The 24060-nt window shown below is 46.3% G+C and overlaps 2 protein-coding genes across 3 annotated transcripts in view; one reads left to right on the forward strand and one right to left on the reverse strand.

The window, feature by feature from the left end:
• Positions 1–294: 294 nt before the first annotated feature.
• On the reverse strand, positions 295–7896 carry gpd1l (glycerol-3-phosphate dehydrogenase 1 like). The gene is made up of 8 exons (XM_069717258.1): positions 7769–7896; positions 6339–6516; positions 6121–6261; positions 4627–4765; positions 3518–3630; positions 3128–3364; positions 2889–2995; positions 295–2070 (listed from the first exon to the last, which is right to left on the reverse strand). The coding sequence occupies exons 1-8, from the start codon at positions 7810–7812 to the stop codon at positions 1974–1976; spliced, it is 1056 nt and encodes a 351-aa protein (XP_069573359.1). The 5' UTR covers positions 7813–7896; the 3' UTR covers positions 295–1973.
• Positions 7897–8573: 677 nt separating this feature from the next.
• LOC138631994 (oxysterol-binding protein-related protein 10-like) overlaps positions 8574–24060 on the forward strand; it is a 29895-nt gene continuing 14408 nt past the window's right edge. For both annotated transcript variants that reach the window (XM_069717230.1, XM_069717228.1), the window contains exons 1-6: positions 8574–8943; positions 11995–12173; positions 13848–13927; positions 14656–14748; positions 15191–15545; positions 22436–22548. In XM_069717230.1, coding sequence (XP_069573331.1) covers positions 8789–8943; positions 11995–12173; positions 13848–13927; positions 14656–14748; positions 15191–15545; positions 22436–22548 — 975 coding nt within the window. In that variant the 5' untranslated portion in view covers positions 8574–8788. The remainder of the gene's footprint in view (positions 8944–11994; positions 12174–13847; positions 13928–14655; positions 14749–15190; positions 15546–22435; positions 22549–24060) is intronic.

Below are 24060 nucleotides of genomic sequence, written 5' to 3' on the forward strand. Positions count from 1 at the left end.
CTGGCGGAGCGGAGTGTGACGTCAGCCCGGCGGTAGACGGAAACCAGGATCTGAGTTGTATACACAGATATGAGCTTTGAGTAAAACTACAACTCAGTGTATGATTTGTTTTTAATATATTGTTCTTGTAGATTTCGCTGACCGACTTTTAAAGTGAAATTATGTAAAAGGTTTGGTCAAAACTGCTCTGATAGTAATTAACCAAAATTGTGGAGCACTTGCACAAAATGGGTCAGATAAGAAGGTTTTCTATGATTTTACAGGAGGAACAAATATTCAGATATGTAGAAACAACAGTACTCAGCTATTTAAAAAGCCTTCAACACAAGTGCATTGAAAAAAAATTATCAGTCAAGTTCATTTGTGTTTTTTTGTCATGTTTATTATTACTAAAGGCTGCCAGTGTTCTGTTTATCTGAGTGTATCTGACAGGCTACAGTGAATTTGAGGGAGCAGCAGTTTAAAACACATAATAATTAACATACAGCTCCTTTTTTTAATAGTATTCATAACTTTATGTATTACTGCACATATTCATCCATCCACAGCCTGCATGACTGTGACTTTCTAATTAAACAAATGAATTAAAAGGAGCTGATGAGTCTGTCTGAGATTAAATATCAGCACAAGTTTCACTGAACAGCAGAAACCACAGAGTTTATTTGAATGTAAACCCACTGATACGTCTCCTCTATAGTTACACAGTGTTTTTTAAACTACCACACCACTGACAGAATCACGTTCACACACTGACAGCACCACAGTAGCCTCCCTGAATCTCTCAATGGGTAGCATCAGACAAACAGGTACATAAAAAAACCTCATGATTATTCAGTTATATATATATATATATATGTATATATATATATATATAAATAAACAGTCAGACTCAATCAGGAGGACAGAAGGAGACAAACAAAAGTAAGTGGACAGAACAGACACATTAAATAAAGATACTTCAGTAAAGAGTTTGAACGGAACCGTTTGTGATTTATGTCTATAATCATTTAAAAATTTAATAACCCTTTAAACAGCTCTGCAGTCGTCATTCTAACACTTCGTGACCATAAGAGGTCAGAGGCCACGAGAGCTGCCGTCAGGCTGAGGACGAGCTGTCTGCCGGTATAAACAGGAGACCTCAGTCAGGTGATGGCTGGTAGTTTATTCATTTACAGCAGCTGCCTGGTGATTATTGATATGTGACAACAGATTAATATTTTTCTAACACACACTTCTTCTCTGTTCAGTCAGACCTGGACGTCTGATTTCCTGTCACAGTGAGAACAGGTCGAGGCTGAGACACCAGAGTCTCCCTCTAACACAGTGATAGTGATAGTGATAATAATAATAATAATAATAATAAAATTGTAATAAGGCTGCACTTATTATAATCACATTATTTAAAATAGATACGTCCGTTTTTAGACAGTTAGTTAAAGTAAACAGGAAGAAGACAGTTAGAGCTGGTGTGTTTGTCTGAGGAGCACCATGTGATCAGTACTAAACAGGAGGAGGGTGGAGGATGTGGAGGAGGATACTAACCAAGAAGAGGGTGGAGGAGGGGGGATGGAGGAGGTGTGGGGGGGGGGAGGAGGTGGAGCCGATAACAGCACACAGCTGACCTCAGAAAAACCTCCATCCATGTTGTGCAGATGAATGTGTTTCAGAGATGAACCAGTGAGCTGCTGATGGAGATCCTCCCAACAATACCAGTGTGTGTTGGTCCGTCTGTCCTCAGTCTGCAGATGTTTGAGCTCTGATCCATCAGAACCGACCCAGACAGCGTTGGTCTGCTGTTTCTTTGTGTCCTCACGTCACTGATGGAGGACTGTCAAACGTAATCTGAAAAGCTGCAGTATTTAAACAGTCCGGAGAATCAACCTGCTGAGTTGAGGTGTCTGTCAGCAGGAGGATCCGACGCTGGTCCCGGTGTGATCATCACCATCAGCAGCTCTCTCAGGCCCGGCGGGTCGTCACATGTGTTCTGGATGGCTCTGCAGGCAGGCAATCATCTCCTGGACCGGCCGGCCCTCAAAGCAGATCTGATACACGGCTGTGAACAGAGGAAACCTGGAGGGAGGAGGACACGCCCCCATCAGACATCATCAGGATCACACATTACATGTTCACATCAACACGTACATGTTCACATCAACACGCACATGTTCACATCACCTGACCATGAATTTAACACATTTCTCCCTCCACACTCTCTCAGGGTTGATTCATGAACACTCAGTTATCTAACGGGTCGATATATACATATACAGTGTAAAAATGAACTCTACAAACTGTCTTTTAATATCAATATTCAGAATGAAACTCTGTAAAATAACTTTATGTTCCTGTGAAGAGTTGACGAGGCAGAAAATAAATCTGGTGAGAATTCATTTCAGACTCGTTTTAAAGACTCCATCCTGACACCCGGCATTCACTGCTGCAGCAGATCACAATAATTAATACGACTTGTGTCCCTGATATATTTGTGGAAGTTAATCCTGTTCATTATTCACCAGAAGCTCCGCAGAAGTGTCAGCATCACCAAGATGCTCCGACCGCTGAGTCTTAAATAACTGAAACACACTAAGAGGGCAACAAATCCCACCAGTTGACTTCTGACACGTCTCACTGGGTCACTGGAAACCAGTACAGGTGACTTTCTCTGTGGGTCGTAGTTCAATTCTAGTTCTGTGCTATCTGTTGGTCCAATGACTGACTGCAGCTCGGTCCTCCTTATCCACCTGAACATCTCACTCTCAGCAAGAAAACAAACAAGGAGTATTTCCCCAACTGCAGCTCTAAGTGTTGTGATGTGCTCGACACGTCCCAGTAAACAAGCAGTAAACAGGCAGTAAACAGCAGTGAAGGGGAACAAGCAGTTCACAGACTTGTTGACCAGGCCCTTCTGCTGGAGGATGTGGTGGACCTCGGCGGAGGTGGCCGGTCCCTGCAGCTTCTGACCGTTCAGCATCTCCTTCTCCAGCTCCTCGATGCTCTGAGAGGAGGAGCGGCAGCAGATCATTTAGGATACGTCGTGTCTGACGAGCCACAGAGCGACGTCACTAACAACTAGTTTAAAACGTACGAGAAGTTTTAAATGGATGTGACGTGTCCTCGTTGCACCCACCTTCCCCGTGTTTGCGAAGGCCTCCGCGATGCGGCGGTTGCGGCCGCCGTAGCACGTTGTGATGAGGTCGGCCACGCCGCAGCTCTCCAGGAAGGTTGTTGTGGAAACGGAGCCGTTCTTGGAGAAGAGTTTGGCGAAGGCGATCATCTCCATCAGACCCAGACGGATCACTGCTGCCTTGGTGTTGTCGCCGCACCGCAGACCGTCGCAGAACCCGGCGCCCACCGCCACGATGTTCTGACCCGGACCGGGAGACACAGAACAGTACAGAACACTTATAGAAGACAGAACCTGGGTCTGGACCCTAACAACCCTGACAGGAAGTAAGAACCACACACAGGAACATGAGCTGGGTAACTTCCTGTCTGTGGTTGTGTCCCTTGTGTGTACCTTGAGAGCTCCACACAGCTCCACTGTATCCGAGTCATCCACCACAGTGATCCTGAAGTTTGGAGTCTGCAGCAGCTCTTTGAACAGAAGACCGTTCTCCAGGATCCTGCTGCCTGGACATACGGGGACAGAGACGGAGACATGGACATATGGAGACACGGGGACAGACACAGAGATAGATGGAGAAACACACAGGGACAGACAGACAGGGACAGATGGAGACACAGTGACAGAGACAGGACATGTTATTTCTGACTATTTATTTCTAGTCTTTTATTTCTAACATTTTATTTCTAACATTTTATTTCTAATATTTTATTTCTAATATTTTATCTCAAAAGTTATATTTCTATTTGACATTTTATGTCCGACATGTTATTTCTATCATTTTATTTCTCACATTTTATTTCTGATATTTTATTTCTAACATTTGATTTCTAATATTTTATTTCTGACATGTAATTTCTAACATTTGATTTCTAATATTTTATTTCTCAGTGAGCTGCAGCTCAGAGCCTGATAATATTCAGACTCATCAGTGTTTTAATAACAGTAGGATTATTCCTCCCAGATTCTCTACAGACATAAAGCAGATTTGTGCTGTGGTTAATGGAGCTGCTGTATAAATACTGGCAAGTGTTAGGTAACAGATATAAATAGCAGTATTATCTGCTGCTCTGTTGGACTGGCCTCATTCACCTGAAGCAGAGCTGTTTATATCATGCAGGGTCAAAGGTGGTCTGATGATGACCCAGCTGGACCTCCAGAGACACGGTACTGCGTCCCACTGAGACCTCCAGAGACACGGTACCGAGTCCCACTGAGACCTCCAGAGACACGGTACTGAGTCCCACTGAGACCTCCAGAGACGCAGTACCGAGTCCCACTGAGACCTCAGAGACGTGGTACCGAGTCCCACTGAGACCTCTGAGACGCTTTAATGAAAAAATCTGAGGAGTCCTTAACAGACGTGTTTGTTTGACACATTTATGTTGAAAGAAATGAAGCTTGATTCTGTGTAGTTGGATATATTGGGTCTGGTTTACCATGACGGACATCTTATTAAACAAATGTAATGTTTTATTTCACGTTGACTGCATCCGTCCTACCGATCGTGGTCTCACAGAACTTCTCGGCTGCCACCTCGTTGGCGATGTTCGCTCCCATCAGGACGCTGACGTCGATCCCCATCTTCTCACGGATGATGTCAGAGATGAGCTTCAGGCCCTCAGGACCCTCATCGATGCCCTGAAGGACAGACAGAGGGACGAGAGGGACGAGAGGGACAGGAGGGAGGTGAGACAGCAGGATGAAGGTGACAGGTGCTACATCCATGAGTGAACAGATAAAACGACAGACGGCTGCTCAGCTGGTCACGTGAAGCAGGCAGCGATGTACGTGGAACATGGAGGACAGACAGACGGAGACAACCATGGACAGGACACTCATCTGTCCACACACATAATTAGGATCATTTCATGTTACAATAATTTAAATTGTTTGCCTGTCAGCTCTAAAACATCACGTCACTAATTTATATTAATCTTTATATTAACGTTAAATTGTACACAGACAGCTGTGAGGAGAACATGATTTTAATCCTTCCTTTAGATGATGCTTTTATTCTGAAGGATTTTTCTGCAGCTGTGTCCTCACACACACACCACACACCACACACACACACACACACACACACACCACACACACACACACATTTAATCTGCTTTTTACCTGGACAGAGGTGGGATTTAGACACACACACACACACTGCAGAGGAACATTGTGTGTCTGTGTGTGTGTGTGTGTGTGTGTGTGTATGTATGTGTGTGTGAGCGTGTGTGCGAGTGTGTATGTGTGTGTGTGTCTGTGTGCGAGTGTGTGTGTGTGTGTGTGTGATGGCTGCATTGTAAATGTAGATCAGAGCTTCATTCTGTTCACTTAGACATGAATTATCCCGGATGTTCTATGAAAAGAAGGTTTCAGCTCCTGACAGACAAACTGAATCCCATGAAAACATCTGTGATAGTTAAAGATATATATTTAAAGATGTGTGGAGCGATTCACATCACGTCCATGACACTCGTCCTGTCAGGAACCATTTGACCACTGAGCCGTGCTCAAATCCAACAACTATTTTCATCCTGAATGAATCTGTGGACTCAACCATCAGAAACTGGAGGAGGAAGGTGAACAGTGTTTATCGGAGCTGCAGGAGGACTGAAGGCAGCAGGAGACCTTCACATGGACGAAGCTGCAATCAGAGAAGCTTAGCACGTTGAAAAATAATTACTTCATCATTAGAATAGTTGGTATTTTCATTTATGTCAATCAACTAATTGATTAATCGTCACAGCTCCAGTTAGAGCTGTTGTTGGTTCTAAACTTCTTCTGTTGAAGTTCAGTTGTCATGTGAACTATTAAATCTCCAACACACACTCACTTCTTTTAAATCTCACCTTCAGGCTGAACTTCACTAACTGACATTTCGGACTATTTACTGTATTTTTATTCTCCTGTTTAAAAGCTTTGATTTTTATGTCCTTTTCATTTTGGACGTCATCTTTCCCGTGTCCCTCTTGCATCTCCTCAGTCACCATGGTTACCTTGATGAGAGTGATTCCTCGCGCTGTGGTGGAGACGCAGCCCACCATCTCGTCACAGAGCTTCCTGATGAACTGGTGAGGAACCACGAACACCAGCAGGTCGGCTCCGTCTGCCGCGTCGCAGAGCCTCGGGACGGCCACCTGAGCAGGAAGTGACATCACGATCAGACCGTGGCGACTCGCCGCTTCCCATCAGGGTTCATCGTGCTGATTCTCACCACGTTCTCTGGCAGCTTGTATCCCGGCAGGTACTTGATGTTTTCGTGCTCCGTGTTGATGATGTCGGTGAGCTTCCTGCCGTCCACATGCTCCTCGAACACCCACATCTTCACCGTGGTGGCGAAGCGCTGCAGCAACTGGGCGTTGTGTCCGACGATCCGGGCGATGGCTGAGCCCCTGCAACCCCGACGGGACAGAAAGTCAATCATGTGACCACATGAGCAGATTTCATCGGGTATCACGGGTGGACCTGAAACTCTCTGCACCGGTCGGTTGAGAGCTTTCACTCTGTTACTGGTACATTTCCACAGATTAACAAAGATCAGAGGTACATTTACATCCAATAAAACACAACCTGGTTGGGACACTGTGGAAAATGTAAACAAAAACAGAATTTGTAAATAATGTAAACCCATATTTAATTAAAAATAGACCAAAGACAACATATCAAATGCTGAAACTGAGAAATTTTATAAAAAATATTTGCTCATTTTGAATTTGATGGCAGCAACACGTCTCTAAAAAGTTGGTTCATGTTCACCACTGTGTTGCATCACCTCTTCTTTTTACAACACTCTGTAAACGTTTGGGAATTGAGAAGAACAGTTGGTGGAGTTTTGAAAGTAAAATGTGGTCCCATTCTTGCCCGAGTGCTCGGCTGTGTAACAACCCTGCTGTTGAATCAGCACCTGGATGAGAGTCACCTGTCCGGCGGATGGATCGTCTCTGCGGTGGTGAAGCACTCACAGATGTAGGCTGTTATCGAAGTTATTATAAGACAAACTCTACGTGACTAATATTACAATATATGAGCTTCACATCCAACCAAACGTGAACTTCCACGACCTCCGACCTTTCTGTTAACGTCAGCAAACACGTCACGACCCGTGAACTCGAGGCTGATAGGTCATTAGAGTTGTGACGTGGTGAACACCACCAGGGGGCGCCGTTCACACGGACTCTTCTCGTACACGGTGAATACGAACACATCGGAACCAGTCCTGCTGCTTAATCAGCATGTCGTCAGGTGGATGATGATGATGATGATGATGAAGGTGAAGGTGAAGTGCTCAATAACAAAATGTATGGAATGGTCTGGACCAGGCTAAGATCTGGACTAGGTCTGGACCAGGTTATGGTCTGGACCAGGTCTGGACCAAATCAAGGTCTGGACCAGGTCTGGACAGGGTCTGGACAGGGTCTGGGCCAGGTCTGACAGGTGTGTCTCATCCAAGTGCTGATTCAGCAGGAGGGTTGTTACACAGCCGAGCTGTGGACCTGGTCCAGACCAGGTCTGGTTTCATCTAACAGGTCTGCAGCTTTAACAGGAGAGAAACGGGTCTCAGAGCGGGAAGTTAAGTTCTTTTAAGTTTCTGATCATACAGACCATAAAACATCTACAGACCGAATATGAAATATTAGATCTCACCAGTTTCCGGAGCCGACTATACACACTTTGAGGGGAGCCGCCATCTCTCAGACTTCCTCCCACCGGCGGACGAAGAGGAGCCAGAATGCTTCACCGAGAGAACCGGGGCAGACAACAGGAGCCGTCCGCTGCTGATGACGTTACGTAAGGCGCCGCGGACAAGCCTGTTGGGAGTTGTAGTTTCCGTGTGCGTGTGACGTACATAGTCGTTTTATATATATATATATATATATATATATGCAACAATACATTACAAACTCAGCTATAGTATTTTTGAAATGGTCGGTTATAGATAACAAATTCGTGTGTCCTGAATAATAAATTATTTAATTTATAACAGTCTATAGAATGATCATCCACATACAGGACAACACGCTCCATAACATATCATATAATTATATGCACAGAAAACAACGACAATAATAATTACAATAATAATAATAATAATAATTATACATTTGTTGTATACAATAATACATCGATGCTGACGTATAAAACATTGAGGAAAGGAGTCTGAGAAAAGCAGGTGTGTAAGGTTGATTCTCTGAGTCTGTCTGATCTCTGGTGTTTTGAATATGATTATTGGAGGAACTTGAGTCCACTGATGTTTTTAATATAATTATTGGAGGATGCTCTGTCAGGTTTTACTGCATTATTGATTCCCTGAGGCATGCTGAGGGGGCCGCACTCCGAGCTGAGGATGTGACCAACCCGGGATTTCCAAAATAAAAAACGCAATGACGTCAGAGAGAGAGAGAGAGAGAGAAAGAGGGGTCGAGCGAAGGGGGTGGGGGTGGAGGAGGTGGAGGCTGCAGCGCAGCAGAAAGGTCGGAATATCCCACCTGTCTGTCAGTAGAGTGAGGATGGAGGGAAGCGCCACCTGCTTCCTGTGAGTCCCCACTGCACCTCGCGGCTCTGACATCACCCGGCTCTCCTCCGACTCCCTGCGGTTTGTTTACAGCCGTGAAGCGCTTTTTTTTTTTTTTTTACTTCGAGAGCATCCCGAGCAGCAGCAGCAGCATGAACCGGGCAGCGCGTCAGGAGAGCCCAGCGCGGAGCCCCGGCAAGAGGCAGCCGTCTATCCAGGCTGCTCAGGAGCATGAAGCCGTGTCCAGGCGGCACCTGGAGGGCTCCCTGAGGAAATACACCAACCTGCTCCAGGGCTGGCAGAGCCGGTAGGTGTCCGACGGAAGAGTTTGTCTGTCAGTCAGCTGGAGTCACGTCTGTGTGGGTCAGACACACTTTGTGTTGTTTCTGTCTTTATTGTCTGCTCCTGTAGTTTCAGAGAGCATGACGTCACTGGGTTTCACTCGATGGATTTGTAAAGTTGTTGTTTTTTCACCTAAATGTATTGGGTTAACTCCCAGCCACACACGCACATGCACGCACGCACGCACGCACACACACACACACACACACACACACACACACACACACACACACACACACACGCACGCACGCACGCACGCACGCACGCACGCACGCGCACACACACACACACACACGGCTGTGGGGATCCCTCAGTCACTTTAAACAATATTTTATCTGTCAATCATTGACACAACAATCCTTCACATCCATCCAACAGGATATAAACAGGTGTGTGTACATCAGCTGATAAACAGGTGTGTGTACATCAGTGTGTCTCCTATCAGTCTCCCTCCATTCATCCACTCATTCATTCAGTTCTGTGCTGCCTCAGTCAGAGGTAATGTGGGGGTGGGAGTTCCAGAAACAATGAATGAGTCATCTAGGATCAGGAAAGCCCTGCACTCCTCTCCTGCACCCCCCCCCCCCTTCCCCTCTCCCCTTCTTCCTTTTCCTCTCCCTCCTCCCCCTCCTCCTCTGGAGCGGATCACCCCCTGTGCCAGTGGATCGATAGCAAAAGCATCCAGTCGTGTAATGAGATCTATGATCACACTCTGAATGTGTGTAGTCTTATTACCACTCTCACACACACACGCACACACACACACACACACACACACACACACACACACACACACACACACACACACACACACACACACACACACACCTGTTCTCATCAGTTCAGAGGATAGTGACAGTGACTCATTCAGTTCCTGGAGAATTACTGTAATAATAACTAGTACTAAACCAACCCTTACCCTTTACCTTAACCTAAACCAACCTTTACCCTTACCCTTTACCTTAACTTAAACCTAAACTAACCTTTACCCAAACCTTAACCTAAACCAACCCTTACCCTTTATCATAACCTAAATCTAACCTTACTCTTTATCTTAAACTAAATCTAACCTTACCCTTTATCATAACCTAAATCTAACCTTACTCTTTATCTTAAACTAAATCTAACCTTACCCTTTATCTTAACCGAAAACCAACCTGTACCCTTTATCTTAACCTAAACCAACCCTTTCCCTTTACCTTAATCTAAATTTAACTTTACCTTTTATCTTAACCTGAATCAACCCTTATCCTTTACATTAACCTAAACCTAACCTTACTCTAACGTTAACCTAAATCTAAGATTATCAGGATCCCTCTCCATCCTCTGTTTTCCCTGTGTTGGTAGACATGTCCTGTGTTGGTGGGCGTGTCCTGTGTTGGTGGACGTGTCCTGTGTTGGTGGGTGTGTCCTGTGTTGGTGGGCGTGTCCTGTGTTGGTGGGCATGTCCTGTGTTGGTGGGTGTGTCCTGTGTTGGTGGGTGTGTCCTGTGTTGGTGGGCGTGTCCTGTGTTGGTGGGTGTGTCCTGTGTTGGTGGGCGTGTCCTGTGTTGGTGGGCGTGTCCTGTGTTGGTGGGTGTGTCCTGTGTTGGTGGGCGTGTCCTGCGTTGGTGGGTGTGTCCTGTGTTGGTGGGCGTGTCCTGTGTTGGTGGGCATGTCCTGTGTTGGTGGGCGTGTCCTGTGTTGGTGGGTGTGTCCTGTGTTGGTGGGCGTGTCCTGCGTTGGTGGGTGTGTCCTGTGTTGGTGGGCGTGTCCTGTGTTGGTGGGCATGTCCTGTGTTGGTGGGCATGTCCTGTGTTGGTGGGCGTGTCTGGTGGTTGTCTGCAGCTCATTAGGCTCCACCTGCTGTCCATCAACTGGCTCCTGACACACCTGATCCTCATCCCACTAATCACCTCAGCAGTATATCCACTCCCACTTTGTCGTTCCGTCAACTTCAGTGTCAGAGTTCGGCATGCCATCCTGCTCAAACCTGACCGTGTGTTTTGGAGGATTTCCTGATACCCTGCCAGAAGACTAACCCCCTGCCTGATCCACTCACGTGGGCTCCTCTCTCGTCCGCTGACTGGTAATTCTCCACTCACCTGCAGACTGCCGCTCCTGCCTTTGAGTTACTGCACTCACCTCTCTGGACTCCAGACCCTAAGGACCTCTGGTTTGACCTGCCAGCCGTCTCTCACCTGCCGACCTCTGGTCCCTGTACACACCTGTCTGCCTCATCATTGCTGCTCAGCATTGCTGCTCCCCGAGTTCTCCACCCGCTGCTGGTTCTCCACCTGCCAAGCCAGCCATAGACTCTCCCCTGCCCAGCAGCCCTCGACACTCCTATACTACCTAGTGTCTCAGGCTGAGCCCAGGACTGACTGGATGTTCTGTTCCCCTCACCTTTTGAACAATTCCCACATCACAACCTGTTTTAACAATAAATCTTGTTAACCTTCATCCTGTTGTGGTTTTGGGTCAATTTTCCTCTTGTCCATACAACAAACATAAAGCTAACCTTAACCTAAACATAACCTAACCCTTACATTAACCTAAACCTCACTTAAACCTAATCTTATCCTAACATTAAACCAGGTCTTCAACCAACAATTTAAATCTTCTACAATACGTGTATTAGCTTTTCCCCAAAAAGTAAAAGAGATATATTTAGAGCCTTGAATTCTCCGCTCGGTTAAGAAGACAGCTGAGAAGTCCTCGTATGACCCTTCCCTAGACTGACATCAGTCAGCTTTGCTGAGCTCAGCTGAAATTTGACGGATCCCTCCAGGACTTCCAGGATCGTTGTTGAAATGCAGATTTTAAAATGTGGATAGCCACCACAGGAAATAAAACCCCCATGAGCCTGCAGTCTGAATCCAAACTCAGCCTCACCTAAAGCCTGAGAGGCGACTTCCTCCCGACTGTGGAGGTGTGAAGGGTTTGTGTTTATCTGAAAATTTATGCAGAGGGATAATATCACTCGTCTCATGTCTCGGATGTCTTCCTCATGTTTCCCTCCTGTCTCCCCCATGCAGATTCTTTGTCCTGGACCAAGGGGTCAGTCAGCTCCAGTATTATCTGAACGAAGTCAGTAAAAGCCAGCGATCTCCTCGAGGCTCTCTGCCTCTCCTTGGGGCCACAGTGGCGTCCAGCGACAGCTTTCCTTACATGTTCACTGTTCAGTCCACTGCCGGGGATTTCTACAAACTCAGAGGTGAGACCACGTGTCTTCATGTACAGTTAGAGTCAGTAAAATGTTTGTGTTGTTGTCACGTAGTGATTATTACTGCCATTAACAGCATGTCCACCCAGGAGGTGCAGTGAAAGACAGTCGTAAATGTTCAAACAGCTCATCAGAAGCACTCAAACAGTCGCCGTAGTAACACGTGTGAAACAGTTAATGAGTAAAAAACGCTGTGAGCCGTGTTTAGGTGCATAAAGTTAACACTTCCTGTATGAACACTGTCTTCTGATTGAAATATTTGATACTTTTATATGTCATATTGTCATTACTTGATTATTGTAGTTGATGTTTAGTCGAGATTTGGTCTTTCAGTCTGAATTTCATCGTCTGTTTTCAGTCTGTGTGTCATCTGTTAGCTGTCGTCATATTGGAGACGGCAGTTACCAGAGGCTGAATCTCTCTGTGAGGTTAACGGAGTCAGACAGATGTCAGTAAATCCAGCTGTTTCTGAACAGAGGTTAAGCTTCCACGGCTCATTCACTGACTCTTCACTGATGGTTAGGTTTCAAAAGACGAGAATGTCGTGATGTTCCTTTATTTAGGTTGTTGACAGGATCTATCTATTTATGGTAACCATGATGCTCCATCGACAGTCAGCTGAGAGGAACTTCACCATGGTAACCTGCACATCGTGTGGTTTGTCCTACCTGACAGAAGTCGGGGTGCATATTTTCATTCATGACTCGTCACTGGAAAATAAGTCAGGATTAGTTCAAGTTGCCTGGAGAAGCGTCATTTACAGTCCAGGGTCCATATTCAAAAACATACTCAGAGAGCTCCTAACTGAGCCTGAAAACTTTTATCAAGGAGTCTTATCAAGGAAAGGACAGAAACCCTGATCGTGGTGAGGAGGTGTGGTAGACCCTGTTGCTAGGTGACACATCCTTTTTAAAAGTTGTGATTGGTTGATAAAAAAAAGAAAAGCACTCTTGGCGATAATGGGACAGAAAGAACAGTGACCTCCAGTGGAGATAAAATGAACTGCGTGTCAATACGAGGCTGTGAAAGTGTTTGTTTGTGGTCACTGCTGATAAAGGTTAGAACAGACTCCAGTCATTTCTACACTCACCAAATATCTTCCGTCACTTTCATTTCTGTGTTATTGTGTTGAGGGGGAGAAGAGAGTGTCTCTGATGAGATCGACCACAAACATCATTCTGCACATATAACCTGTAGAGTTTCTTTAACAGACTTCAGCAGTTTTTGTGAATAACTTTGATCTTTACAAGGATCTACTCTGAACTTTCAGGGGAAATTCTTAGAAAACGTCACAATTTTTAAGAATTTCGTCACTTGGAGTAACTTTTAGTCCGAGGAGTCGTTGTGAATACGACCGCTGGTGGTGAAACCTGGAACTCCTGAAGGTTGTAACGTCCTCCTTCCCTGCACATGACACCGTGCACCGTTCACACCGACTAGCCTCAGAACTATTTGATCGTACATGTGATTGATCATGTGATCATGTTATTGAAGGAACATGTCGACCACTGTGTGTGCGTGTGTGCGTGTGCGTGTGTGTGCGTGTGTGTGTGTGTGTGTGTGTCTGTTGACAACCCACTCAGGTGTGATGTGTAGGTTTACCTGCTCAGGTGTGTCTCAGCATGAAGCTCTCCCACTGACTATCACTGTGTTGTGTTCTGTTAGCTGTGGACACTGAGGAACAGGAGTTATGGATGACTCAGCTCCAGCTGTGCTCTCGACATCACTCTGACAGCAGCATCAAGGTACACTCACAGTAACACACACACACGTTTGATGTTCTGAATGAGACTCTTAAAGACTGTTTTACAAAGATCTGAGTTTAAAGTTGAAAGTGTGTTTTTCTGTGAAGATGTTTTAACGTCGCAGATTTGATCTTCATCTTGACTTGTGGTAACTTCGCTCTGACTAGTCTAATTTTTTTTTAACAGACATCTATAAGGTCCTTCCGATGTAAAGAGATCTCTGTAATTCAGCTCTGACTCATTATGATGATCAGTCTGAATGGCGCGGCTCATTCGAGGCTTCTCATTGGTCCATTTGAGCAGGTGTCTGTCTGCTGAATGGTGGCTGCTGCTGATGTATAAGATGTTTGGAAAACATCACGGAGCTGTCGTCTTGTTGCAGACATTAAATGCTCTGTGTGTCTCTGACAGCTCCTGTCAGGCTGCAACATTAAAAACCCTGTCGGGACCTCAGACTGCTGACACGGCAGTAAAACATCCCGTCATACGGCCGCAGTGTCAAAGTGTTTGAATAGTGAAGCGCTCTGCCTCCCGCTGACTAAACCTCCTGACACATCCTGCATACATCTGCAATGTCATTTTATCAAATCTAAACTCAATATATCTGTAGGGAATTTTTTTTTTTTTTTTTAAAGGCAGAATTAAAGTTGAAATCATCTCTGTATCTGAAGGGGCTGTGAGGATCAGACAACTGTTACCATGACAACCATCTGTTTGTCTGTGCGCAGGTGATGACCCCGGCCGACACCCAGGACAAGACACGGGTCAACTCCAAGGAGTCCCTGCCCCCCCGAGACGAACCGCTGTCCTCTCTGGATGAAGTAATGCTTCACATGTGTTCACTCAAAAGAAACCAGTAGAAATGAGTGTTTTATTCTATAATTATTATACGTATTATATAACTGAAGTTATGAGTGACGAGCAGTTATCATGTCTCACCTGTCAGATAAGATGATCTAATGTTTCCTGCTTTAATCTGGTATTAGTGTGGAATAATAGTGATGAGGTCATCAGCTGCAGTGGTGCGTTTATTTTGAAAGTAAATGAACATGAACACCTCAGATGTCTCTCTGCTCCTCCTTCTCACCTCCTTCTTACCTCCTCACTTCCTTCTCTCCTCCTTCTCACCTCCTTCTCTCCTCCTTCTCTCCTCCTTCTCTCCTACTTATCTCCTCCTTCTCACTTCCTTCTCTCCTCCTTTTCTCCTCCTTCTCACTTCCTTCTCTCCTCCTTCTCACCTCCTTCTCTCCTCCTCTGGACCAGGACCTGCTCCTGTTAAAGACCACCTCAGCTGCCACTCTGAGTTGCCTCGGGGAGTGCCTCAGCATGTTACAGCACAATGTTGTCCAGGCCCTCAACCAGAACCAGAACCAGAACCACATCCCGGGTGCTCTGCTGAGTCACTGTTCAGCTGGTTTGAACCAGGCAGAGCGAGTGAAGCTGTGGAGTCAGCGCTGCAGCTCCAGTGTGAACCACGTGGAGCCCCTCAGAACCGACAGTCCGAACCCAACTCACAGCGTTAGCGAGCACATCACCCCGAAACACAGCAGCTGTCGACTAGGAAGGGACCAGAACCACGTTCAGAACCAAAGCCAGAGTCCAGGCGGTGCACACACAGGTAAGCTGAGCGGTGGTTCTGAATAATCAGTAAGAGAAAGGATGAATCTTCTCTCTGTTAACATGTTAACACTTGTTCATTCAGAAGTATCAGTCCAAACACCTCAGGTCCACCTGACTGTCCTCTGCTGTCCATCAGAAGTGTCTCCTCTGTAAATGTGACGTCTCTGCACCACTTCAGGAGACTCTCTGTATACCTGCAGCATGCTCGGATGAGTGTCACTGATCTCACAGTACAAGCTGGTAGCACGTGAATCGTGAAATAGACACGCTTTGGGCTGTCTTTGTGATATACAGTGGTGTGAAAAAGTGTTTGCCTCTTTCTGATTTCCAATTTTTTTGCATGTCTGTCACACTTAAATGTTTCAGATCATCAAACAAATTTAAATATTAGTCAAAGATAACACAAGTAAACACAAAATGCAGTTTTTAAATGAAGATTTTTATTATTAAGGGAGAAAAAAAAAATCCAAACCCACATGGCCCTGTGTGAAAAAGTGTTTGCCCCCTCCTGTTAAAACATAACTTAACTGTGGTTTATGGTAGATAGGTAGGTAGGTATATACCTTATTAATCCCCGAGGGGAAATTTTTTTCGCCACAGCAGCATACATACAGAAGCAATAATAGAAACAATAGAATAAAATAATAATAGAATAGAATAATATAACAGAAAAGCAATAAAATAAAAAATATAAATATAAAATATAAAATGCACAGTACATACAGTATATATACAGTACATTAAATATCTATATATATTATATACAACAAACCAATAAACACAGTCAACATATATATATATATATATATATATATATATACACATACAGTACAGTATATATCTATATATATAATATACATATAATATACAAGCAACCAAGAAACACAGTCAACAGTGTTATTGTACTGTGATGGATTTTGCCAGAGGTGAGTTATTGTAAAGTCTTATGGCAGTGGACAGGAATGATCTCCTGTATCTGTCCTTGTGACAGCGGAGCTGGAGGAATCTTTTAGAGAAAGTGCTCCTCTGTCCCTGCAGCAGGTGGTGGAGAGGGTGGACAGGATTATCCAATATGGACAATAGTTTGTTCAGCGTCCTCCTCTCCACCACCTTTTCCAGACTATCTAGGTTGTAGCCGATGATGGAGCCGGCCTTCTTAACCAGCTTGTTAAGTTTGTTGGTGTCACCGGCTCCAATGCTGCTCCCCCAGCAGACCACAGCGAAGTACAAAGCACTGGCCACAACAGATGGTAGAACATCTCCAACATCTTGCTGCACACATTGAAGGATCGAAGTTTCCTCAGAAAAAAGAGTCGACTCATCCCCTTCTTGTAGACAGCATTGATGTTGGTCTTCCAGTTCAGTCTGTTGTCATGGAGACACCAGGTACTTGTACTCCTCAACCATGTCCACCTCCTCTCCCAGAACTCTCAGCGGTTGTGGAGCCATCGCCTTCCTCCTGAAGTCGACCACCATCTCTCTGGTCTTGGCCACGTTCAGGAGCAGGTGATTTCTTCCCGCCCACTCCACAAAGTCCTCCACTACTGCCCTGTACTCCTCCTCCCGTCCATCCCTTATACATCCTACCACTGCAGAGTCATCAGAGAACTTCTGCAGATGGCAGGACTCTGAGTTATACTGGAAGTCAATGGTGAACAGGAAGTGGGACAGAACAGTTCCCTGAGGAGCTCCAGTGCCACTGACCACCGTATCAGACAGCACACTGCCCAGACGGACAAACTGTGGTCTGCCTGTCAGGTAGTCATTGATCCAGGAGACGGTGGACGTGTCCACCCCCACCACCCGCAGCTTCTCACTCAGCAGCAGTGGTTGGATGGTGTTGAATCCACTGGAGAAATCAAAGAAAGTGATTCTCACAGAGTCACCGGTTCCATCCAGGTGAGACTGAGCTCGTTGCAGCAGGTAGATGATGGCGTCGTCCACTCCCACACGAGGCTGGTACGCAAATTGCAGAGGGTCCAGAGAAGATTTCACCAGCGGCCTGAGGTGGGCCAAGACCAGCCTCTCCAGCACCTTCATCACATGAGATGTGAGGGCAACCGGTTGGTAGTCATTGAGGGCAGATGGAGTCTTCTTCTTGGGGACAGGAACCAGACAGGACGTCTTCCACAGCACCAGGACCTCCTCCTGCTTCAGGCTCAGGTTGAAGAGGTGTTGTAGGACCTCAGCCAGCTGGACAGCGCAGGTCTTCAGGACCACGGGGCTGATGCCGTCAGGTCCTGCAGCCTTGCGCTGGTGGATTCTCTCCAGCTGTCTCCTAACCCGGCCAGTCGTCACATAGAGGGGGGTGAGGGGTGAGGGGGGATGGATGGAGGAAGAGCCCTTTGAGATTGAGGGCTCTATGCAGTTCACCAGGGGGTGCAGAGGAGGGAGGGGGGGAGGCAGCAGAGGTGTTTTGGAGGTGTGAGGTGTGGAGGAGACAGATGAGGGCGGTGAACTAAACCTGTTGAAGAAACAGTTTAGTTCATTTGACCTCTCCAGGTTCCCCCTGGTTGTTCCTCTCCAGGTTCCCCCTGGTTGTTCCTCTCCAGGGAGCCCCCTGGTTGTTCCTCTCCAGGTTCCCCCTGGTTGTCTCTCTCTCCCCTTGAACCCAGTAATCTCCTTCATACCGGTCCACACCTCCCTCACGTTGTTCTGCTGGAGTTTGGCCTCCAGCTTCCTCCTGTAGGAGTCCTTGCACTCCCTCATCTTCTCCTTCAGGTGGCGCTGCACTCTCCTGAGCTCCTCCCTGTCCCCAGACCTGAAGGCTGCTTTCTTCTTATTAAGAAGAACTTTCAGGTCACTGGTGATCCACGGTTTATTGTTGGGGAAGCAGTGTCCAGTCCGGGATGGTACGGTGGTGTGTTCACAGAATTTAATGTATTCTGTGATACAGTCCGTCCTGCTGTTGATGTCCTCCCCATATGGTCCACACAGCACATTCCAGTCCGTGGACCCAAAGCAGTCCTGCAGGGCATCTTTAGCCTCCTGTGTCCACCTCCTCACAGTCCTTGTGGACACAGGCTGCCTCTGCACCAGGGGGACATACCTGGGATTCAGCAGGACCAGGTTGTGATCCGACCTACCAAGGGGGGGAAGGGCAGTAGTACTGTATGCATCCATGGCATTAGCATACAGTAAGTCCAGAGTTTTATTGTTCCTTGTGGGGCAGTTCACATACTGGTGCAAAGTTGGCAGTACTTTATCCAGACTGGTCAAAGTCTCCAGTAACTGCCAAAAATGCACCGGGATGCTTAGTCTGTAGTTTGGACACAGTGGAGTGGATGGTGTCCACTGCTGCCTCTGCGTCAGCTGATGGAGGAATGTACACAGCGATAACGATGGAGGACGAGAACTCCCTCGGTAAATAATAAGGGCGCATCCCCACGGCTAGAAGTTCAATGTCCGGGCTACAAAAACGTTCCTTCACACACACGTGGTCGGGATTACACCACCTCTCGTTCACATAGACTGCAATCCCTCCACCTTTCTTCTTGCCGCTCTGCACAACGTCTCCGTCCCCCCGAACAGTCCTGAAGCCGGGTACGGCCGCGCTGTGGTCCGGGAGATGTGAGTGCAGCCATGTCTCGGTGAAACACATGATGCTGCACTCCCGGTACTCTCTCTGGGTCTTTACCAGCGCGCCGAGCTCGTCCGTCTTGTTGGCCAACGACCTCACGTTCCCCATTAAGATCGCCGGTACCGCTGGTTTGTATTTCCTCCTTTCCGCCTTTAGCTTAGCTCCAGCTCTGCAACCCCGACGTCTTCTCCGAAGTTCAACGGGGATCTCAGGCCTCGCTCCGGGCAGCAGCAGTAGAGGTAGAGGGCTACTCAGCGCGATCAGCTGATCACGCGAGTAAACAATAACAGAGCCCCCAACCAGAAACGTGGAAAAATTACAGTCCATTACGGTCCGTTAACTTAACACGAGAGAAAGAAAAAACAACAACTCCTAAGAGAGGAGAAAGGCTTAAAAAATACTAATAATACTAATAACAAGGGGAGGGGAGCTGCCGCAAAAGGCTGCCGCTAGTGCGGCGCCATCTTAAAACACACCTGAGTTCAATTTCTCTTGCCACACCCAGGCCTGATTACTGACACACCTGTTCTCAATCAAGAAATCACTTCAATAGGACCTGCCTGACAAAGTGAAGTAGACCAAAAGATCCTCAAAAGATAGACATCATGCTGAGATCCAAAGAAATTCAGGAACAAATGAGAAAGAAAGTAATTGAGATCTATCAGTCTGGAAAAGGTTCTAAAGCCATTTCTAAAGCTTTGGGACTCCAGAGAACCACAGTGAGAACCATTATCCACAAATGGAGAAAACATGGAACAGTGGTGAACCTTCCCAGGAGTGGCCGGCTGACCAAAATTACCCCAAGAGCGCAGCGATGACTCATCCGAGAGGTCACAAAAGACCCCACGACAACATCCAAAGAACTGCAGGCCTCACTTGCCTCAGTTCAGGTCAGTGTTCATGACTCCACCAGAAGAAAGAGACTGGGCAAAAATGGCTGCATGGCAGAGTTCAAAGACCAAAACCACCGCTGAGCAAAAAGAACATTAAGGCTCGTCTCATTTTTGCCAGAAAACATCTTGATGATCCCCAAGACTTTTGGGAAAATACTCTGTGGACTGACGAGACAAAAGTTGAACTTTTTGGAAGGTGTGTGTCCCGTTACATCTGGTGTAAAAGTAACACCGCATTTCAGAACAAGAACATCATACCAACAGTAAAATATGGTGGTAGTGTGATGGTCTGGGGCTGTTTCACTGCTTCAGGACCTGGAAGACTTGCTGTGATAAATGGAACCATGAATTCTACCGTCTACCAAAAAATCCTGAAGGAAAATGTCCAGCTATCTGTTCGTGACCTCAAGCTGAAGCCAACTTGGGTTCTGCAGAAGGACAATGATCCAAAACACACCAGCAAGTCCACCTCTGAATGGCTGAAGAAAAACAAAATGAAGACTTTGGAGTGGCCTCGTCAAAGTCCTGACCTGAATCCTATTGAGATGCTGTGGCATGACCTTAAAAAGGAGGTTGGTGCTGGAAAACCCTCCAATGTGTCTGAATTACAACAACTCTGTAAAGATGAGTCGGCCAACATTCCTCCACAGCTGGAAAAGACTCATTGCAAGTTATCACAAAGGCTTGATTGCAGTTGTTGCTGCTAAGGGTGGCCCAACCAGTTATTAGGTTTAGGGGGCAAACACTTTTTCACACAGGGCCATGTGGGTTTGGATTGTTTTTCTCCCTTAAAAGTAAAAACCTTCATTTAAAATTTGCATTTTGTATTTACTTGTGTTATCTTTGACTAATATTTAAATTTGTTTGATGATCTGAAACATTTAAGTGTGACAAACATGCAAAAAAATAAAAAAGGAAGGGAGCAAACACTTTTTCACACCACTGTAACACGTGGTTGGGGTTAGGAAACCAAAAACACCTTAAGAACAACGTTGTCACCTCCTGGTTTCGAACCTCGTCGTCCCGTTTGACAGTCTAAACATATTGCCTCAAAATCTCTGTTGCGGGACCTTAGTCACATGATCCCACGTAACATTGCATTTACGTGCGTGTAAGTTTCACGCTTACGAAATGTGTAACTTTCATGCCTAGACAGGACAAAGCGTGGCTATCTCACGTTTGGCTGTAGTGGACGGGCTGAAACGGGAGCACCAACAACCTTCATCACTGCTGCTCATCATCCTCTTACTGCATCAGTAACATCTGCACAGTTAGCAAGGTACAGTCATCAGTCATCACACTGCCAGTACAGAAACATCAGAACACTACAAGTACCAGGATGAAGCACTCAGAACGCTCCAAAAGAAGAAGTGTGAAACTCTGGACACTTTCCACCCTAAACGGTCGCCATCTTGGCTCCATAGAGGAAGGGGGCGGGGCCACTGACCTAAACGATTTTCAAATTAAAAGCGTGTGAGGAAGCTGCAGCTGTTCCTGAACACAAAGTGTTTCTTTTCCACTGCTGCTGCTGGACAGAATAATCAGTGTGTTTATTGAGTGTTAAACAGAGGACACAAAAACACGTTGATTTCTGGGTAAAATAATTAAAGCTGCAGATATTTTGGATGGTGATGTGTTCACATGAGGAGGTCATTTCCTGTCAGTGCAGAACAGCAGTGTGTGATTTAAAACAACACAACTCTGTCTACTTTCAAGTACCCAGTAAGAGTCCTGACATGTAAGAGTATCTGTTAGTGTACTGAGGGACGGATGTCATCTGGAACACACTAACGCTCCTTTTATTCCTGCATGTGTGGAACATAATGGATTATTCTGAGGTGTTTTACATGGGGTCAGACAGTTTTCTGCAGATGTGCTGAAGTATTGCATATTTTTTTTGACAGTGTACTCATCTGGACAAGCAGTTCTTTCACATGCTATGTTTTTCAGAAGTTTTTCAGGAATCCAGCTTTTAGTTAAGATTCGTCACGTCAGAATATTTCTGATGTAGACCACGAGCTCGACTTCCACGATCCGACTGTAATGTTGCTCTTGGAGGTTGGACCTCATCAGATTTTCTCCTCTGTGTAGCCTGATCTCTCTGCAGGTTAGAATCCAGTTAAACAATCCCACTGGTTCCTTGTTGCCTTCAGAAGTCTGTAATGTGATCTGATACCAACCTCAGTTTGATGATGGTTATGATCTGCAGCTGTGTGTCCTCTGGTGAGATCAGAGTTGACATCTGTCCTGCTGAGGCTACGTGACCATCCTGATCACCCACAGTGTGAATACTGATTCGGACCGAGATAGATGTGAAGGCGTCTGATGCAGGGAAGATCGAAGAGGCAGCTTTACTCTCTTCCTGCTGCTGGGTTTGTTCTGATGATGGTCTTCATGATCTCCTCCTCCCTGCAGATTCTTCCACTGGATGTTCAACACCTGCTTGTGAGAGGCAGGTGACACCTGTGTCCTCCTCCACCTGTCCTTCTACCACTCAGACACTGAAGGACCTGGACCTCCACTCTCAGGTAATAAAGTAATAACTGAAATAATTTTACATCACACGACTCACAGCTTATAACATGAAAATCACAACTCTGTACTGCTGCTGTTGTTGCTTGACCCACCGATGCGTTTCCATTAACGGTTTAACTGTCGATACCATTTATCAACATGCTCATTGGGTAAATCTTCAAATACAAAATATTGTACACAGCCGCTGTTATGTTCGAGTGTTTGTAACAGAGCTGGGATCCACATAGACGGGCAGGTCCTGGAGAGTAGCTCTCAGACCAATCAGAGCCCGTCAGCTCCCTGAGACCGCCTACACACTCATCCATTCACTGCTGCACCTGCAGTACGTTACACCTGAGAGACACCAACGAGCTCTCATCACACACACTTTAACTCCTTTCAGTTGACAGTGCCGGTTCTGTCCAAGCAGCCAGCAGCATGGTTTACTGCATACTCAGCACACTGAGAGTCCTGACCCTGTGGGACAGTGAACAGAACATCTGGACACTGAGAGTCCTGACTCAGTGGGACAGTGAACAGAACATCTGGACACTGAGAGTCCTGACTCAGTGGGACAGTGAACAGAACATCTGGACACTGAGAGTCCTGACCCAGTGGGACAGTGAATAGAACATCTGGACACTGAGAGTCCTGACCCAGTGGGACAGTGAACAGAACATCTGGACAGACTCTGGGACACAGCAAAGAAAGGGATGAAGATCCTGAAGGACTTAAGACTGACAAACAGCTGCTAGAGAACCAAGCAGACAACATGGAGGAGGAGGAGGAGGAGGAGAGGAGCAGAGGAGGACAGCTGATGGAGGTGACTCCAGCTGATGGGAACATCAGGAAGGAGGAGGAGCCTGAGAGGGCCAAGGAGGAGCTGGAACAGATGTCCATCACGCTGGTGTTATTGTCTCTGTGTCTCCGGGTCTGCAGGACCTGAACTTTCTCATCTGAGGATGTGTGTGTGGACATCCACCTGCCTCCATCTACGCTACAACAGAACCACCTGTGCATGTGAAGAACCAAAATGGACGCTGAACATTAGAAGAAGCTATGTGAAGAAGTCTGTTGCTGCTCATATCTCTACAACAACAGAAAGACAGTCAGATGTCCGACAGGTGGAGGCATTAAACTGGGCAGAGTCTGGGAACACGTCGCCCTGTGAACACCAGTTTAATGTGCAGGTGTTCAACACGTCCTCCAGCAAAACTCCACAAAATTGGATAAACATACACGTCTAAAAATGAACCCAGCCGGAAGAGTTTTCAGGCCCTCAGAGGGTGTGATCCCACAAACTGGGGACACGCACACCACCAGACATACTGTATGTGTGTGTGTGTGTGTGTGTGTGTGTGTGTGTGTGTGTGTGTGTGTGTGTGTGAGAATCATTATTTCAGTGGTTCTGAGTAGCTCCTGAATTCCTGCTGCTCTTCATCTTTCTCTTCTGTCCGTATTATTTCTATAATTTCCAACATCAGGGGGCGCCAGACAACACACCTGTACATGATCACATGCCTCTG

This window comes from Brachyistius frenatus, unplaced genomic scaffold, assembly GCF_029030835.1.
Source record: "Brachyistius frenatus isolate BFR_SWC_R1_liver_20210118 unplaced genomic scaffold, ASM2903083v1 Contig_171, whole genome shotgun sequence".
In the NCBI taxonomy this organism is placed as follows: domain Eukaryota; kingdom Metazoa; phylum Chordata; class Actinopteri; family Embiotocidae; genus Brachyistius; species Brachyistius frenatus.

Excerpts from the sequence above, each read along its gene's own strand:
- gpd1l (XM_069717258.1), bottom strand. The coding sequence starts at position 7,812 with ATGGCGGCTCCCCTCAAAGTGTGTATAGTCGGCTCCGGAAACTG. Across the intron at positions 6,517-7,768 it reads ATAGTCGGCTCCGGAAACTG|GGGCTCAGCCATCGCCCGGA; the intron begins GTGAGATCTAAT and ends TCGGGGTTGCAG. Across the intron at positions 6,262-6,338 it reads ACAAGCTGCCAGAGAACGTG|GTGGCCGTCCCGAGGCTCTG; the intron begins GTGAGAATCAGC and ends CTTCCTGCTCAG.